This window comes from Phoenix dactylifera, chromosome 5 (genome assembly GCF_051530095.1).
Source record: "Phoenix dactylifera cultivar Ajwa chromosome 5, Ajwa_hap1_PhDact_Kaust_v1.1, whole genome shotgun sequence".
Lineage (NCBI taxonomy): Eukaryota > Viridiplantae > Streptophyta > Magnoliopsida > Arecales > Arecaceae > Phoenix > Phoenix dactylifera.
Window position 1 is genome coordinate 32,687,804 of NC_143194.1, and position 19,769 is coordinate 32,707,572.

The 19,769-nt window shown below is 39.0% G+C and overlaps 1 protein-coding gene and 2 long non-coding RNA genes across 5 annotated transcripts; all 3 read right to left on the minus strand.

Moving 5' to 3' along the window:
• Positions 1-666: 666 nt before the first annotated feature.
• LOC148703565 (uncharacterized) lies at positions 667-1,207 on the minus strand. Its single transcript, XR_015987393.2, has 3 exons — positions 1,066-1,207; positions 897-949; positions 667-827 (listed from the first exon to the last, which is right to left on the minus strand). It is a non-coding gene; the product is annotated as an uncharacterized LOC148703565 (long non-coding RNA).
• Positions 1,208-2,304: 1,097 nt separating this feature from the next.
• On the minus strand, positions 2,305-6,149 carry LOC103702962 (uncharacterized). The gene is made up of 5 exons (XR_015987391.2): positions 6,012-6,149; positions 2,870-2,991; positions 2,731-2,752; positions 2,536-2,618; positions 2,305-2,444 (listed from the first exon to the last, which is right to left on the minus strand). It is a non-coding gene; the product is annotated as an uncharacterized LOC103702962 (long non-coding RNA).
• Positions 6,150-13,054: 6,905 nt separating this feature from the next.
• Positions 13,055-18,005, minus strand: LOC103702963 (plastidial pyruvate kinase 4, chloroplastic-like). Of its 3 annotated transcripts, none has more exons than XM_039129146.3 (4): positions 17,373-18,005; positions 15,587-16,087; positions 13,832-15,478; positions 13,055-13,468 (listed from the first exon to the last, which is right to left on the minus strand). In XM_039129146.3, the coding sequence occupies exons 2-4, from the start codon at positions 16,015-16,017 to the stop codon at positions 13,336-13,338; spliced, it is 2,211 nt and encodes a 736-aa protein (XP_038985074.3). In that variant the 5' UTR covers positions 16,018-16,087; positions 17,373-18,005; the 3' UTR covers positions 13,055-13,335. The 3 variants fall into 3 exon arrangements, 2 of the variants coding, with proteins under 2 accessions (XP_038985074.3, XP_038985075.3); XM_039129147.3 differs by having other exon boundaries at positions 15,587-16,566; positions 17,373-17,510; XR_015987390.2 differs by having other exon boundaries at positions 13,159-13,468; positions 13,555-15,478; positions 17,373-17,823.
• Positions 18,006-19,769: the final 1,764 nt, after the last annotated feature.

Consider the following 19,769-nt stretch of genomic DNA (forward strand, 5'->3'; position numbering starts at 1 on the left):
GTGATGGGAACCGTGTGATAGGGAAGCAGGGTAAAATACTGGGAAAGCAATGGTGGAGGAGAGCTACTCTGAGAATTTTTCATGTTCAAGATAGAATCTCTATTCCCGAAAATAATTGGAATACAAGCATGCAAGCTTCCTGCTTCCTCCACTACCTTCTAAGCTCTGCCGAGTTTCTCTCTCCACTTCGATTCCTTCAATACCACGACTTATATTTTCTCTACGTGTATGGAACATCAAACAATGCGTCAATGCCTCTTGGAGCTGACGGAAGCTGATGATGGTGTCCACCCCTTGGCTGCCTCGAGACTAAATTTCATTTTTCTTGACAACGAGACAGTTAATTTAAGCTGCAACAGCTTGTCCCGGTCTGGAATCTGGATTTTCTAACACCACCAACATGTCCATCAAAAGCAGATAACATACATCTAATCCACGTCAGTTTCATGAACAAGTCGAAAAATTTGTGATGCATCGAGTGGTTCATGAACAATCTGATCATTCAGGAAGACTCCGGGAAAATCATTTGGCAAACAGAAGAAGAAAATAAAAGAATTTTGAAATTGAACTCGATTGTTGGTAAACTCAGGCTACTGAAGAAACTGATTATTCCAGTTCCCACGGGCTGAGGCACCAGTATCCATGAAATTAAATACAAACTGCAAGCTCGTATAAGCTTTTCCTAGGATCATTTTGACATTCACTTCTTTCTTTAAATTGTTTATTAAGGCTAGGTAAGGAAAGGATTCCAACCTCATACTCAAAAGGAGTATTTATGGCGATTATCTCAACAAAAAACGTCAATCCACCACATACATGAGTGTTACCTACAATCACCAATTCACAATCATTAGCTCAGATTTTATCTATCATCACAACAGTTCGGTCCCACTCACCAAGCAGAGTCTGGTTTTTGCCGTAATTTGGTAACCTCTCGACTCTGTCACAGCTACAAAACCATCCGACATGAAATGATTATATACATAACCCTGTAACAATTCTATGATTTATATATACAACAATCAAATCACATTGATTTACATAATGAAGCATAGAACACCATACCTAGATGCAAGCCCGACAGACAGTTCTGCACAGAACCTGAAAACTAGTGCATAAGTATAAAATAGCTACCGCCATCATAGACGCATTTGATAGAACCAAGGAGATTCAGATTGCAAGGGATCTGGTGTAGAAGGGCAATGGCAAAGTGACTGATTTAGCAGCTTGATGGGAAAAGTGGTTTCAGTAAGGTCTTCACATTCTTTGCAGTACAGTTGCACAAAATAGAGTTCAAAGTTGCAACGGCCTCTACGATATGATTCCCCTTGTTAAGCATCATGCAACTAGCCCTGCATAATCAGTAGGATCTATCAAAGATCACCGGGATGATAGGGGGCTTCAAATTAATCAAACCTGACCACCACTTGATAAGCATAACAATAATTCTAACATGTGTGCTACTTATGAACTATGATTGCAGATGGTCATCTAGCTATATATGTGTATCACAAACAAGAGAGATGGGTCCAGGGTGTCAGGGCACATGTTCATGCAACACATTTTAAAATCCAAACAATACAGCATGCCGACTAGATTGCCTGTTTTCTCTTGATGCATTAGTAGGAAATTTTTTATGCATAGACATTTAGATGTCACACACCATGCTTGTGATGTATTTTCAATTGAAATGTCCATCATTGACTGTTGATAGGAAATCCTATTAACAGGATTCTACCTCAACTAGAAATGCACAAACACAGGCAGAGGGGAAAGCAGTGTATGTTGTGCTACAATCCTGTCAAGAAGACCTAAACATAAATTTATCAACTGAAAACACATGACAAGCCATTTCATGATGTTAAAATACATGTAGTCAACGTAAGGAGAGAATCCAGAACATTGTACCATATCGCATAAAAATTGGCATATTGGTAGGGACCTCCAAATATTTGATTTTCAGTTTTCTGGCTTAATTTGTAGATCAAAATCAACAATGTTGATTATCAATTTAGATTACTTATCATGATTTTCAAGATGATATGCTTTGGGCTCAAATCCTTCTAGGAGGACTCTCCACCCCTAACACCACCTCTTCACACACAGATATTACTGATAGTTTTAATAAGGCTAGCTAGTGAAATGAAGAACTCATGATTTCTGACAAATTGGAAGGCAGATAACCTTAGATGAATTTTGCCTCTTAAAAAATAGTCCAATGAAAAAATGAAAGATCAGCTCTCAATTGTACCTCAGGCCACTGGCTACATCTGTGATCTCCGCTCTAGTAGGAACACCAGATTTTGTAAGCGATTCTATAACCTGGGTTGCTCAAATAACAGGCACATGTGCAGCACTGCAGATGGACAAGATCTGTTCCTGAATACTGGCCATCTGATGCCATCCACACTCCACTGCAAGATCTCCTCTAGCAATCATAACACCTAAAGATGTAAACCCAATTGCATGAGGGGGGAAAGAAGACAAACAGCTCAGAAGGGTTGGGGACACATGACAAGAGGAATAACACTATACCTGCAGCATGTTTTAAGACAAAATTTCCATTGCTCTGATGCCAATACATGCAAATGCACAACCCTTAATTTGTGAAGGTAAACCTGATGGTCAAACAGATACTGTGAAAGCTCTTGTCTAGGAAAGGACAGACAGTTTGAGCCCTCTTCTACATGAGAACTTGATTCAGTTGATCCTAAAGATGAATTGTCAGACCTAAGATTGCTTCCTGATTTGTCTGTAAAAGCATCGAGCGTATGTTCGTAAGTTTTCCTGCTGTTGCTTTCAGAATCATCATCTCCTGATAGCTTGGCAAAAAATTTAAGATACTGTCTTGATGTTCGTTTGATATCACCTGGAGTCGGATATGGTATTTTCCAGAAACTGCATTGCTTAAAGGAACTCTACATGTTGATGGAGAAAATTGTCCATTTGGTTTAGAAGATGCCAGCTCTGCAAGATGAACTTACATATTGCCTGAAACAATGAAATTAAAAAAAAAAAAACATTACAGATATCATGCACGTTAGCCATCAATCTCAATGTCAAATTCAGAAAATAGATATTTTCTTTCGAGATGCCTCTGGGACCGGATTTGATTCAGGAGTCCTCAATTTAGAAAAGAGAGGGCTAATCCAACCTGACACGGGCTTGGGGCGATCAATCAATGAATCGGTTCAATACTATTGGAAAAATTTATTTAATGTCTAACGCTCTCTCCCAAAGTCAATTTAATTCCACGAGTAGAAAGGAAAACTTTGAAGCTGGGTTGCCGTTTTCTCAAAAAAGTGATCAGGGCTCAAAGGCGTCAAGGAGAGGCTCAGTTTCAAGGGATGGCTTGCTGAGACATTCAGGAAAAGGTCCCATGGGCAAGACAAAATGCGGGTCAAGATAGGCTAAAGACCACAAAATGGAATCAAAAGACAGGCTCTTGAATTTTTGGTCTTTCCAAAGGTAAAAAGGGGTTGGGGTATATAAGCTGGGAAAGAAAGTGGACCAGAAAGATAGAGATTCAGTCCTGGTAGTCGGAAAGAAGCCTTGCGCAATAGGGGTTAAACAGACTTAAGTACATTCCGCTAGTTAAGTACAGGCCAGCTTCCTTTTAGGGCTCGTTTGGTTCGCGGGAAAAGAAGGGGGGAAAGTGTAGTCAACGGGAAAGTAATGAGATGCCTCTTATTTGGTTGGAGTTTTCAAAGGAGAGAGATGGAAAAATTGTATTCCCATGGGAATATGATTCCCACATTTCATGGAAAAGTCTTTCCCATGAGAAACATGGGAAAGTTACTTTCCCATGAGGCGGGAATCATTCCATTTTTATTTTTTTCCAAAAAAGCCCTTCAGCATTAAAGAAGCATTAAAGAGGCATTAAAGACCTAATTTTTATTAAGGGCATAATAGGAATTATACATAACTTTCCCAGGAAAGTGGATGGCCAACCAAACATAAACACTCTGGAAATTTGTCACTTTCCCATGGTCAACCAAACATGCCAAAAGTACTTTCCTAGGCATTCTCTTCCTAGGAATTTGTTTCCCAGGAATCATATTCCTAGGAGGGAAAATGCTTCCCGCGAACCAAACGAGCCCTTAAGTGAAAGTGCAGGGTAAAGTCAAGACTAGACTAATATAGTGATGAAAGCAGGCTTTGATGTCAGAAAGGAAAAATGAATCCGGCAAGCCCGTTAAGGGCAACCACTAAATCTTGAGTTCTTTTATAGAAAATAGTAGCTCATATTGACATTAACAACCCAAGTAAAGAACTGCAGCTTACCCATAGATGTAATTCTGCATGGATTCTCAACAAACAAGTCAATGAAATTGACATAAAATGTTCCACTGGATGTAAATAACAAGAATTCCTTTGGCACAAAGTGACTCTAAAGCTTAGTGAAATTTTCACTTCTTTTAATTTGTAGGTTTTAACCATACCCGACAACATTCCCAGAAATCTCTTCTTAGTACATTTAGCCCTACCAATCCTTCTTTCCAGGGTTTGTGCTCATATGCAAGTATGCTAGATGGTAGAGCCATAATCTCTTGCATCATGAAGCTGCATAATCATGCATAATGAGTTGTTTAGCCTCAATATACTTGTGATTTTCACAGAACATGTCATGCCAAGCAAGTGGTTGGAGTTTAATCAAAGTCTGTACAACTGATGATTTTAAGCCTCGGATCAGGTTAATTCTTGGTCATCAATATCGTGGATGTCTGAAAAACAGGAAGAATAAAGATTTTTTGCTCATGCTGATTTTGTTTTAGGTCATAGAATCGCCAATAACTTATGGCATGGACAATTTGTTTTTCTTGTCATACTGATTGCAAATTGATTCGATGTAGTCTAGGTCTGCGTTTGGCACCACTACCACTTTGCTTTTTTAAAAAAATTTTAAACAAGAATTCTATTTCCATTTTTTAAAGATTTCTGACAACCAAAACATGTTTGGTAGTCACTTTTTTTTCAACAGAACTAACAACTTACAACATCAATGTACAATTTCCTCAACAAGAGGTGTGTATTCTTTTTGAAATGCTAAAAGAGGCAGAACATCTTCCAAAAGCATGTTGGAGATAGAGTTCAGCTGGAACTGATCCAGATGTTAAGTCATGTAACTGTTCTGTTTTCTCTCCATTCATGGTGGATCCTTTCCACTCTTGTTCCCCAGTTCACATCAAATGAAATGAGAAGATTAAAAAAAAAATCATTTGGATTTATAAAAGATGAACGGAAATTTCAGATTATGGAGGAATCCATGCTTTGAACATGAAAACCCCATAGAGAAGAGAGGTGGATCCATGCTACAAGGGTTCCACCTCCATCCCCTCCTCATCCCACCCCAATCCCTCTCACCCTCTGTATCACCTCGCCTCCTCCCTTGCTCACCCCCCTCCTCCCCTAATGGAAGTCCACCATTCCCCCCTCTTTCATACAATTAAAACCAAATGATAAAAGTACCAAAAAATTGAAGCGCCCGTCCCAATCCCTCAGCTCAAAAATGCCATCTCCAGGTACCCCACAAACCGTCGCTTCTTTTTTTTTCCCCATCAATCTCCCAAGAAACCCTAGAGAGTTCACTTGCATAAACAAATGAAAACCCTCAAAAATTTCTAAAAAAATTTCCATCAAATTCAGATTAGGGAGGAATTCTGTGAGACCCTAGAACAGGACCCGGTCCACTTGACCAGCCTAGCTCCAAGTTTTTCTAGGATTTCTACCTCCTCTTGTGAGGCCATCCGAGAAGAGCCGCCAGACCCCTCCTCCTGGTTTGGGTTCTCTTCCTTGAGTTGCCGGCCAAGAGAGAGGAAGAGAGAGCCATTAAAAAGGCGGGTCTCCATCGGCACGAGTTTCTCCTCCGTTTGCCGCCGGAGAGAAAGAGTGCCACCGGATCTTCATCGGGGCTGAGGTAAGGGTTCCTAACCTTCACCTCTTTGTTATACCATTTGATAAAAAAAAAAAGAGAAAGAAAGAAAGAAGAAGAGAGGAAAGAGGGGACTTACCCGTGTGCGGCCGCGAGCGTCGCTGATGCTGCTGGTCCCCGCCGCGGGCTCTTCCTCTCTTAAGCTCTCTCTCCTCCATGGGAAGAAGAGAGGGTCGGTCGCCGCCCTCCCAAGCCCTCTCTTCTCCACGGGACGGAGAGAGGGCTGGCCACCACGAGCCGCGGGCACGGCCGGCCGGCCGCCGGCCTCAAGCCACCCCCCCTCCCGAGCCTCTACATGGGGTCGCGCCTCCCCCTCCATGGTCACGGGAGAAGAGGGGAAGGGGAGAAGAAGAAAAAAAATAGAGAGGAGAGGAAGCTTCTGGAGAAGAAGAGAAGAACAGAAAAGAAAAAGAAAAAAGAAAAAGAAAAAAATAATAATAATAAAATAAAGGGAGGAGGGTGGTTTACGAGTATGAACCCGAATCCGAACCCGAACCCGGGGTGCTAGACACTTCTGCAAGGTCGGCCCTAGGAGAATATTAAATTTTAAGTTTTATATATATTGTAATAAATTTTTTAAAAAAATATGATTTTTGGATATTAGGTTCTGCAAGAAATTTGTGAGATTAATTGGATTTGTTGTGGATCGCGTTCGAAGTAAGTAATGAACTACCTTTTCTAGACTCTTCATTTATATAATATTATTTTTGCATCGAATAAATTGTTAATGAATTTATATGTGAATTATGAATTTTACGAGATGGTAATTTGAATGAAAAATAGATATGTGAATTGGAATAATATTTTTCGGACTATTGTTATATTTACTGTTCTTACATCGTAAATGCATATTTAGATCGGATTATGATATATCTGTTGCGTTACAAAAAGAATTTTGATATGCATCAAATTTGGAACTCTCAGCTTGACTATGTTCTGGACCTTGCCAATTGGAGGTTATGCATTGGCAATTCAGGCCCCACCACGGGATATAAGTGTGGTATTTTGGCCCCCTCCGTAGGGTATAAGTGCGATATTCAGGCCCACTCCGCAGGGTATAAGTGCGGTTCTATTTCTAACCTAGCCACAGGGTATAAGTGTGGTCGTAGTTAAAGGATGTTGAGTTGAATATGATTTGTTTCGAAGCGGATTTATGATTATGTATATGGATATTTGAAAGATATGGATTTCAATGGATTTGTGTTTGAAAAGAAATTGATTATGTCATTATGCTGATTCGTCGTAATTTGTATTTATATTTTATGTTATTATATGAATTGTCTAGTTAAGTTATTTATTACTTACTAGATTGTTTAGCTCATTATACAATTTTTGTTGTTTTACAGATTTCGAGCACTAATCTATCGGGGTTTTACAAAATGGGAGAGCGACTAGAAGAATTGAGGCACAAGTTATCTTAAATTAAGATTTATTTAAATTGATGTTTTATCTTAGACTATTGCTAGACTTGTGAGACATTGTAAGTTGTGTTAGTTAAAGAAATAAAATTTGCATAATATTAGTTAAAATATTTTCGCTGCTTTATTTGATATTGTGATGAGATGCCTTGCATGCTCATGGGGAGAGTTTTCTACGGATATCCGGCGGTTGCCGCGGACCCCCGGCTCGCGATCTCGGGTCGGAGGCGTGACAAATTCAGTGTCAGAAATAACTGGATTTATAAAGAGAAGAAAGGAAGGGGATCAATTTAGAAAATCAATAGAGGCACGAACTAGAGGAAGAGGCACTTAAGGATGTGCTCCGCCTGGGTGAAGCCGACGACCATTGTGCGGGGGCGGTTGGAGAAGGCACAAACCGGGCAGAGGCGGAGCGCGAGAGGGAGTGCACGGCGTGGGCGATGGAGACCTCGGTGGAGGTGTTGGTGAGGCGGTGTCATTGAGGACAAGGAGGGCAGGTGGAACACGAGAAATTAGGAGGTCAGGAAATGTGGATGCGCGGGGTGACAAAGAGAGGTGCTGGAGGAGTAGAGGGTGGTACGATGGAGGGACAGGAGGTCGCTAGGGACATCGGAAGGAGTTGGGAAGGAAGCCGAAGGGGAGTCAGGAGGAGTTGGGATGCATGAGTCCTTTTTTTTCTTTTTTTTTTTGGCTAAGGCGGGTGGATCATACCTGACGAGTACAGATGCACCCAATAAAATCAAAAAATAAAATACCTCAGAGTGTCAGGGACAACTCTCCATTTCCAGCCCATAAGGTACTACTGGAGTGACTGGCTACATAAGTAGCCACCCAGTCCGCAGCCCTATTAGCTTCACAGAAAATATGTTTGGCCTACAAGGCCCCTCCATCCCTCACCATTGCCCAGATATTTTGAAGCAAGGGGTGGACGCAACCATTACCCCTAGGGCCCCCCGGATCCAATTGATGACTGTGGCCGAGTCCCCCTCCAGGACAATGGAACTGGCCCGTAAAACACATTAGGCGTGACGAAGGTCCGCCGGCCTTCAGCTCCACACCCGAAACCGATATGCATGAGTCCTTTGCCCACCTAAAACAGTCATTAAAAAAGAAGAAGAAAGAAATAATTTTTCACTTTTACTTCTTTCATAAATAATAAAAATTATTTTAAAAAAATAGAAACAGGCAAACAAACAACTTTTTATATTGGATTCTATATCTCTACCTTTTTTATCAAAAAAAAAAAAAGAAGAAAAAAATGATATCAAACAGGCCCTAAGATTTTTATGACATTATTCTACATATATAAAAACAAGTCTAGAAACCTTATAAACTTCATAATGGCTATAGCTGTCTGCCATAAGCTTACTATTGTTTTTTAATAAAAGCAAAAGCAAAATAGGATCCAATTCTAACAGTTGCTAGCAGCTATTTTGACAATGTGAGACAGTGACATAATGCCATTTGGCAATGAATTATAATAAATATAAATTATTTAACATGACGTAATCATATATATTGAAAAGTCCAAGTGAAAAGTCCTTTATTGGTTGTTCTGGATACTATTTACCATTACAGCAGTCACTGCCTATAATTGAGCTAATATTGGCTCATCCAGGTAACCCCAATTAATGTTTCCACAACCAATTTATGGTCTGTACTCATAAAATTTCTGAACATACAATATCGAAATCTGATTTTCCTTTGTTTGAGCCTTAGCAATGACAGAATAAAATAATCAGAAAGTCTGCCTTCTCTTCCTCTTATGAGCATGTTGATTTGCACCAATTGTAACATTAGTGTTTCCTTAAAAACAGATTTCCACAAATTTTATTTATCTCCACTGGAGACTTCCCATTACATGACATGAAGCAAAACCCTTAAATACCCCAGAATCCTAGGTTAGAAACATTAATCTCAGGGCACATCATTTTCAAAATAGAGATGCCTTAAGTTTCTTAAACCAAGAGACCTGATTCTAGTCAAAGTTCCTACTTAGAAATTTTGTAAAAGAGGGGAGGGGCAGGGTGGAAGTGTAAATAAAACTACCTAAAATGTCATTTTTGTTTAACTCAACTTCTGATCAAAATAGTCCTGCCTTATTTTTTTTTTCCGATATCAAACATTATAAAAAACCTCTAACTGCAATGAAGCAGCTAAAATATTAACAATATATCATATATCAAATGCTGATTTCATAAACTACATAATTTTCTGCATTTTTTCTATAGTTTCCTTGTATTTTTGAATTTATACATGGAAACATGAAGAAAAAAGAGAGAAAGGAGGGGGGGGGGGGGGGGGGGGGTCATTGGACAACCATAGTCTATGCAAGAAATATCCACAAAAAGTGTTTCATATCTCAAAGTATCAAAGTTTAAACCGAAAAGGTCACAGATTAGAAAAAGGATATGAGCAAAAGGATCTTGGAATAAGTTTTGTAGCTTCAATATCCCAGTTTCTGTTAGATACATTTTTAAGATACTGGAATATAAATGTCAAGAAGATTGAGATAGTAAGCCAACATAGTGCACCCTCTCCCTTAACTAACTACACAAAGAATATGATAACTGCTGATATTTGAAGTATGTGCTACATAGTGCAACAAAGATCAATGAAGTGAAAACCCATCCTTCAAACAGTAAGATACAATCTAAAAAGGCATTCAACATAGACCAAAGGTGAAGATCTATAAATATTTGGTCAATGTAGAACAAACATCTTAAGTATAGCAACTCTTGCTGCAAACATGACATATTTAGGAGAAATATTACATGATTTGGAAGGGATCCATGACAGACAACTGATTGGACTGAAACTGCAGGTAGCTGCATCTAAAGGCTTCCTTTGTGTATCATGTCAGAGAACCAGAAAAGATCAACAATGGAAGTGAAACAACAGAAACAAGAATTATATATAAAAAAAAAAAAGTAAATGATGTGTACAGAGATCCAATTATACTAGAAGCCAGCACATTTAAGAAAGAAAAGATTCCTAATCAAACACTCAATTCCATATAAGGTTCACATGACACCAGAAATAGGATTTTATATTTAATAAAGTAAAAGGTATAATGCTGATGACAAACTTGTGCAGTTCAAATGTACACAGTTAATGCTGTCTACTTGTGTTAACTATAATAATCTGCAAATAGATTGCAATACATAAACATTAAGCAAGTAAAGAAGCTTCACATTTGAATTTCATGATATAATCAGGAAACATCACATGCAATCCAGTTCATACCGCATGTTGAGTCATCAGGATATCAAATAAAAAGGCACTGGTGCTATCTACATATTTATCTATAGAAAAGTAGACGCATAATGCATGCATGCTTTTGTATGCATTTCTTATAGAGAGAGGGAAACAAGATTAATGATATGAGAAAATAGATGGATGAAAGCTTTAAGCATTCATGGATTTATTATTTTAATGGTTGCATGTACTCTAGACCATGGCATCGGCGGATTTTACAACTTGAGACTGCATCATACATGAGGGGTTAGATGTTGGTGCGCTCCATGCAAAAGTTTCAAGCACTTAGAGACAAGAGACAATTGCAGCTGTACAAGATTTTTATTCTATCAACTTTTTGAATTTTTTCTTAGAGGTGCAACTTAAGAAAGGCCTTCAAGATTTACAACTGGTCTATGAGTTCTCAAATTACGTAAGCAATTAATTCGCCATAAAATGTTTCTATATCAAAAATAGAATTTTATTGAAACTATAGTCTCCTTGAGCAATAACAAAATGTCTCAGGTTGTTTATAGGTCTGATAGAGGAAGTTCAAGTGATTCAAGTATTGATATCAAAGCACATACAAAGTTCTTCGCAAGTTGAAATTTCATCATGTGGTGAATGATGACCTTCACTTTGGAAATCATGAATACCTCAGTACCTTGGAACTGTAGAACATTTGGATAAGTAATTAAAAGGTTTGAAGCACTAAAATTTTGTGAGTTTTTACCAGTCAGAGGCATGATACATGCTATATAAGTCGCATGTTAAGATCAACTCTCACTTCTAGTTATCTTCAGATATCTAATTATTAAAAGAAGATCCAATATGAAGTCATCCGTACAATCATAATTAAGGGTACAAGCTCTCAAATATAATTGCTGAGTGTTCAATTGTTTAGCAGTGCAGCTGCAATTTTGAATCTAGGGTTATGTCTGCTACTTTATTCTGCACACTTCTCTTGAAGGCCCAAAAAAACAATGGAAATCCTATGATTGCAAAGAAGTCTCAACTGATTAAAAGGTAACGACACTTATTTACTGTTTCGATGCCCTTTCATCAAGCGTACTCACGCTTTTCCTCACAAGAACGCATTAAAAGTAGACCTAATAAACCTTAATACAACTTCGTCCAAAATATCCTTTTCAATGTATGCTCCTAACAAATCTTGACATCTTTTGCTAAAAAGAAAAAAGAAAATCTTTGACCCCCCAATCGTGAGAAACCCCGGTGGCTCTCACGCTCAGAAATTCTACACAGAGAAATGAACCAAGGTTTTCTTCTACTCTAGCCAAAATCGTGACAGACAAAAACCTACAGTAGCACTCGGAAACTTGATCACATCAAAAAGACCGAAGGGCAAAAAGATTCAGAAAGAACAGCTCACTCATCTCCTTCGTCGGATTTTATAAAAGATTTCGAAACCCTAACAATTCTAAGAATCGGATCGGAGGAGAGCAATTACCGGCGATGGCAAGAAGGAGAATCTCCATGGCGCTTCTAGGAGCCACAAGAATCCTGGATGTCTGACACGGCGAGAGATTCTTGGTTGCCACGTCGCAAGACGTCATTGTCGAAGGACCAGCTTTCTAATGACCGCTCTTGGACTGGACCACGCGCGACAGATCCATCCTAGGTTTTCTTCTAGTCTAGGCTAAATCGTGATAGGTAAAAACCTACAGTAGCACTCAGAAGTTTAATCACATCAAGAAGACCGGAAGGGCAAAAAGATTCAGAAAGAACAGATCACTCATCCCCTTCTTCGGATTTTACAAAAGATTTCGAAACCCTAATAATTCTAAGAATCAGATCGTCGGAGAGCAATTACCGGTGATGCCAAGAGGGAGAATCTCCATGGCGCTAATGGGAACCACAAGAATCTTGGATGTCAGACACGGCGAGCGATTCATCTTGGTTGCCACGTCGCTGGGCGTCATTGCCGAAGGGCCGGCCATCTAATGACCGCTCTTGGACTGGACCACGCGCGACGGATACATCCGGTCAGCGGCGGACAGCTTATACACCGTCGTCCGAGGGAATTATGTGGTTGTTTGGTCACTGGCGTCTAGCTACGGCTTCCCGTGGATCGGAGTTTGGCTCCTAATAGCTTCTTCCGTTGAACTTACATGATAGTCTCGATTGTTTAGGCCACGTACATAGAATAAAACATTCTTTTGAATTCACATAAAAATTATGATAAGAAGTAAACCATGGTAATATAGTGTTTTTTTTTTTGTGCCAGCTCATCAAACGGAACAAGTTTTTGGTAGTTTTTAATCGGGATTGAATCCCACCTCCACCGGGATTTGAAAGATTCGGGATGGTTTGAGGAAGGTAACCCCATTATGACACCCATTGCCTACAGATTCTTCTATTTAAACGAAAAGGAAAAACCAGCCATATTCTGAACCGAGGCATCCACCACAACATCAACTGCATAAAATATCACAGAAATAGCAATATACAGGCAAAAGTTTGGCTCAATATTTCATTTATAGTGTTGTCCTAGCTTTTAATTTGTCACCTCTTTGCCCAAATTATTCCATCCTTGAGTTGGTATCTGTAAAGTTGTATCAAAATGTTCCGAGTTAGTTTGATATCTCTGAACAACAGCTAATAGTCATGAGGATAACCCAAACAAGCTGAAAAAGAAAAAAGTAGTGGCAGTAGGCATCATCCCAGAAACCATTACAAATTACATGCAAATTTTACTATACAATGACAAGTATCATGTTACTGACTCGATCAGTTAGAAGGAAGGAGTGGGTTCAGTAGCATCTTCTTGTTCTTCCTCGTGGAATGTTTGCTCATGAGAGAATCCAATGCCACAACAGCTTGTACAATATGTTCCCCTTTGTTCAACATAACACAGTTTGCCCTGCACATGAAATATGCATCCTCCTGGATTAAATGGCCGCATGTATAGACTGCTAATACAAAGCTGATGCCAAATAAAGTTTATACCTAGATATTCACCATAGATCGGGGTAGAGTCAACTCTACTTATCTCTACTTTTTAAACTAAAGCACTGGTCAGGTTGTAATATTTTGTTCCTCCTTTTGAGGCTTGGCCTTCCCCACCCAAGCCAAGAAAAAAAAAAAACACATAAAAAATAGAGAAAGAACAAGAGAAAGAAAGAAGCAGTGTTGATTTTTCAATCCTATTAAACTCTGTGTCAAAGCATGAACTTGAAAAAAAAAATCAAATATGGAAGAAAAGCAGTTCACATTCTGTATTTACCTTGTTCCACTGGCCGCATCTGTGATCTCAGCTCTAGTAGGAAGGCCAAATTTGACAAGTGATTCAAGAACCTGAGTTGCCCAAATCACTGGGATATGAGCAGCACTGCAAACGGACATTATCTCTTGCTGAATATCGGCCATCTGATCCCATCCACACTCCACCATCAGATCTCCTCTGGCAATCATAACACCCAGAGGATTTGAAAATTGCATCGCTTGAAATAGTAACTGAGGCAATTTCTCCAAAGCATCACTGGTTTCTATTTTGAGCACAACCCCCAGTTTCTGAAGCTTTCTTTTCTCTAGTTCATGTTGAACAGTCACTATATCATCGACATCCCGAAGGAATGAAATACCAACCATGTCAGCATGAGCAGCCACAAAGTCAAGATCCACAAGGTCTTTTGAAGTTAGGCCCTTGAGCTGCATCTCACTCCTGGGTATGTTGATGGATTTCCTAGAGCCAAGTCTGGAACCTTCTGGACTGGCATGAGTGACCAAGACAATAATCTCATCGATATTTTTTTTCTGAACTTTGCCCCATATTTTCCCATCATCAAATGCAACTGGCTCACCAGGTTTGACAGAGTCAAAAAGGTGGTCGGATGAACATGTTATTCTTGCTGATCCAAATGGTGTGCCACCCGGTTTATCCATAGAGAAGCTTGAATTTCTAGAAATTGTTAGCAAATCTCCTACCTTGAGCATAATAAATTCCTCGATGGATGGCAACTTTACTACTTGCCCAACTGAAAGCTTCCTATCCTTCTTGACAAAGAGTTTAGTACCTAATCCAATATAAGCAGTCCTTGAGCACTCCACCATATAACCAGAACCAGCAACAACAGGATACTTCTTAAGAAGCTTAAAAGACCTCTTTCTTCCTCTAACATCAACAAAGCTTAGAACGTCACCAACCTTGAGATTATTAAAAAACTCTTGGTCTATGCAAACAATTGCATCCTGTGATAAGTGAGAAGGAGGACTACTTCCAGCAGAACATAACCAGATATGAGCTGGGAAAATCATGTCACTATTTGCATCCTTCTGTGGGGTTATTCTCATTGCAATTGCATCCTTCACTACATAGCCAGTCCTGAGCTTTGGTCCAGCTAAATCCATGAGAATGCGGCATGGTTTTTCTAATATCTGCGAGCTGTGCTTTGCCATCCTTACTATCTCACTCCAAACAGTTGGGTCATCATGTGCACAGTTAATTCGTATTATGTTGGCACCTGCTTTAAGAATATCCATTAAAAGTGTTTCATTGGATATAACTTCTCTTCCAACGGTAACCATAATATGGGCATGCTTCCCGTCATCAGATGGGCCAAACAGTCTTGATGCATGAGAAGAGGCTATTTTGCTCATGGTATTTATGGTGTACTCTCTCTGGTTTTCAATCTGCTCAGCAGCAACATAATCAACCCTATCCATGTTCCCTGTGTTACCTCTTATACTGTACTTTATAGGTACCAGGTCTTCCAACAGCTGAATGACTGAATTGATGCTTGCAAGAATGTGAGAATTCATAGATTCCAAATTTAGCAGACCTATGGAAGAAAGGCTTTCTTCAACTTGTTGGACATCAAGGCACTGTAATGCCAAATAATGGGTCAAGTTTTTTGCGCTCGCCAAGTAGGTTCTGGAATGTTACGTCCATTCATTAACTAAAATCGCAATTTGTAATAAAAAAATAATAAATTGAACAAGTTTAAGAAGTTAAATATATGGAGACAAATTAAAATTATACCCGTGGCATAACTTCAGTTGAGAGGCATTCCAGTGTTCAGACGCTAATAAATGCAGATGCACAGCCTTTAACTTTTCAGTAAGAATAGCTAGATGATTTGCTGGAAATTCAGGACCTTGCTCGTGAGATGAAAGATCCTCTTCTGATTTACATCTGGAGCCACCTGATCTAACAAATGGACTCTCGGGGAGAAAGTTGCTTAAATATTTTTGAGTAACTCCGTTGACTGTATCATCATAAGTACAGATTTTCCACCTAATGCTTGCAGGTTCATATGCATCATGTAATTTGGCAAAAGATACAGAGAGTTTTGCTAAACTTTCTCCTTTTGATTTTGAAGGAAAGTGTAGCAGTTGATCTGCTAATCTAGCATTGTTCAAATAAAACCCAGATTTTGATGAGAACTGCCCATTTAGTTTCAAAGGCATCATACCTCAGTGGCTAAATTTTGAACTTCAAGGAATATGATGCAACGTAAATTGGATGAGTTTTCAATCTCACCTACAAAAGCCAATAGTATATGAAGAACTGTAGCTTATCTTAGAGATGCAAAATTGCGAGGAATATGACTATTTCTACTTATAAACAAAAAAGTTGCCAAGGAAACCAAGACCCAGATCTAGTTTTTTTAAAAGCTTCACATTTACATCAATAAACTAGAGAATCAAAGTAGAGTTTCACTATTAACAAAGAACACAACCAACAGTACATTAAGCTTTTCACATCATAGTAGAACCCAATTCGATAAAAGTAAAGCCTAAAGGAAAACTTTCAGGTAATACGGTTGATAATCCTCTCCATAGCAGATAGGGTCCATGCTGATCTGAATGAAAATTTCAGCCGTGCAATCAAAAGCCACGTTCTGGCATCATCTTATAGCAATAGCAGAACAATGACATGCTAAATGCTACTTTCAGAAATGTTCCATTTTTGGGCAAAGCACAAGATTCGCATATGGGTTGATCCCAAGGATGATAACGCTGGAATCGAAATTGGAAAAATGTTAATCAAGGTCCTTTTTGATGTAAAAAATGAGTTGAACCCATAATCTATTTCATGCATCGAGGTCCTTCTTTAAGGATGAACTAAGAACCCTAAATTAATGAAAGTTCCTTAACAGTGCAATATTTAGATCTTAAAAGCTGGAATCTTTTCCCTATGATAAAACTAGCTAATAAGCATGGGAAATATAAATGTACAAACCTTAGAATAAAAGTAGCATTTTTCTTACAATAATAAATATGCAATAAAAGGATGGTCCAATGCACAAAGCTCCCGCTGCTACAGGATTTAGGAAGGGTCAGATATACACAGCCTTACAATCATGTGCTATTTCCATGTTTCGAACTCATGACACCTAGGTCAACCTCATCGTTGCAGCAAAGTCCGCCTTCAAGAACAAATGTGTAATACTTAATCTAAATTTCATCAGGCCTCCCGAATTAATGTCTCCAAAGCCACAAGGATGGTTATAAGACCTTTCTTCGAAATGGCTCTCAGGCCCTTAAGGCCCCTAAATTTCGGTTCTAATTGTAAAGATACTAGCTAGATTTCAGCATTAAAAAGACTCCTTCATTTATAAAAAATGACTCCTTTTATAGTCTTGACTTCGAACTGTCACTAATTCAAACCATGCAAAAGGAATCCTTCTTATATAAAAGTTATTAGCAAAGCAGAAGCCAGTCGAAATTATAGTGATATAGCACATAGTTACACATATTTGCAGCAAGAAATTAAGCACATTAACAGACTTCATATATTCAGTAAGATCGAGAAGAATTCGAACCTCTGCAGAGGATGAAACAATGCCCCCTCCTGTGGCACCGACGCAGCAGGGATTCTTCAATCCGCAGATATAACGCCATCAAGGAAGGGATGATGAGATCAACCCTAAAGGCCAACGTTGTTCCCCCAAAAATCGAAAAGAACGTGACGGTCCAACAAAGGAGGACATCCTTTGGCCCGTTCTCATGTACTTGTCCTTCTGGTCTCAAGATTTCCGGAAGCCTCCCTTCCTCTTTCCTTCGCACCATCACTCTTTTTCCTTTGTCTAATTTGACTAATAAATCACAAGCATACTGCTGAACCTGCTTCCGAGAAAGAATCATTCGTCTCTGTCTCCCAATCCCCCCTTCGTCTCCTCGCGTCCGCCGAGTCCCCGTCGATCTATGGAGCTTTCTCCTTAATTCAAGAACACTGGGACATCCGGACGCTCGTTCGCATAATGGTTTCGGGTCGAGCTCAACGCGGGCCGCCATCAGTGCCCTAGAAAGCAAACGAAAGGGATCGAAGTCCACCAACGACAATCTGAACCGACGGTCCAGTAGCCCATGAACTGGCCCGGCCTATTAAATCCCGCCACCCTTTCTTTTTCACGAGCAAGGATGGGTTATCTCTAGTTTAAATTATCGCATGGGAGACATTTTCCAAGTTTTGGATCTACAAGTTATATGAGTCTACTCAATATCTGGAATTCTATTTTTGTTTCTTTTCTTTCCTCGTTGCATTCTAAGTTTTTAACAAACCATACTAAACACAAACTTTGTTTTTGGTAAAATGGATGCATTAAATTAGACTAAATATAAGTAGACACATTCGTGTGAGTTGAAAAATAAAATATTTAAAAACTGAACAAAAAAAATCAGCAGGAGAAATCATTCTATATGGTTCGTTACACAAGATGCCATCTAGTCACTAGCATTATTGGTCTCTCTGTAGAAATGCGAGATGTCAATAGAGAATAACAAGCGCATCATTCTCCAACAATCCTCATATTACTAGACACGGACCTTTAAAATCATGTTTTATGATTTCTTGAAGCCCTGGTTGGGAAGCATAGGCTAATCTAGTAATCACAAAATTTTCTTCAATATGAATATGGAAATTTTTTTATGCACTAATGCTGTGGGTAAAAATGATACAAGATCATCAAGATTTTTTTGGTTTCTCTTGCTTCATTATGGATCCTAAAGATTTCTAAAAAAATCATGTTTCTATGGGGAAGAAAGAAAAGGCTTATTTAAATAATATTATCATATGAATGCCAAAAATAGTTCTATATGTAGGATGCCAATATTAACTTTTGTTTTTTTAGTTGCTAGACATGAAAGGCTAGGAGGTCTTTCTAATTAAAATTTAGAAAACTAACTAAAATTTATTGGGCTATAATATTGGAGTTCTCTCAACTCAAAATGAGTGCCATATATTGCAGGCGACATCATGATGATGATGCTACATGGATGGTACCTAAACTTCATTGGATATATGGAATGTATGAATCTCCTTTTATTGAAATAGGAGGTTTAAGGCCACCCAATGAGTGTTATTAAAAGTAAAGATGTAATACGGAGGCTTAGGTTGGCTTATGTATTTTTTTTTTTCGCTAAACGGATTATTCATACAGTTCTAGTACAAATACATTCAAAAAAATCAAAAAACAGCAAATTATGGAGCGCTCTAAGCAACTCCCTCTCTCCAACTCAGAATTTTTCTGAAGTGATCGGCTACATACGAGACCACCTAATCCGCGGCTCAATTAGTTTTTCTATAAACATGCTTGTTCTAGAACGCCACACCACCACTAATCATGGTCCAGATATTTCGAAGCAAGAAGTGGCACCCATCCACGACGTCGGTGCCTCTTGAATATAGCCAAGCTGAAGCCTATGTGCCTATTCAGATCGATAACTGGGCGTTATCATTGCACAAAATAAATAAAAAATACCAAGTCGTGAGAAGAGCTTGAGCGAGTCGAAGTCTCCCTGAAGACTCAAGAAGCCTCTAGCTTGCTTAGAGTCCCGGAACGCTGAGATGTTAGGCTACATCTCTCCTCGCCAAAAACCTCTCTGCTTCCATGAGATCCAAACTGCTGGATTATTTCCGGCTATGTTGAGCCCAGACCCAATATCCTAAATAATGAAAACAAAAAAAAGTTGGTGTTTTGAGAGAGAACAAGACGTACAGCTTCTGGGAGATTTCTAATTGTCTTGACTTGAGGTGCTGAAAAATGTGCTTTTGGCTTTTGATATTTGCTGCAAAAAATACAGAGAATTCCTGAAAAAGACTTGCTTATAAACAGCACCGCTTCCCGTTTATCTAAGACTGTACCAGTGTGTACAAGAAATCCTAAAACAACACAAATCGCATATTAGACTAATTATGATTAGTGGAGTGGCCCAATCTT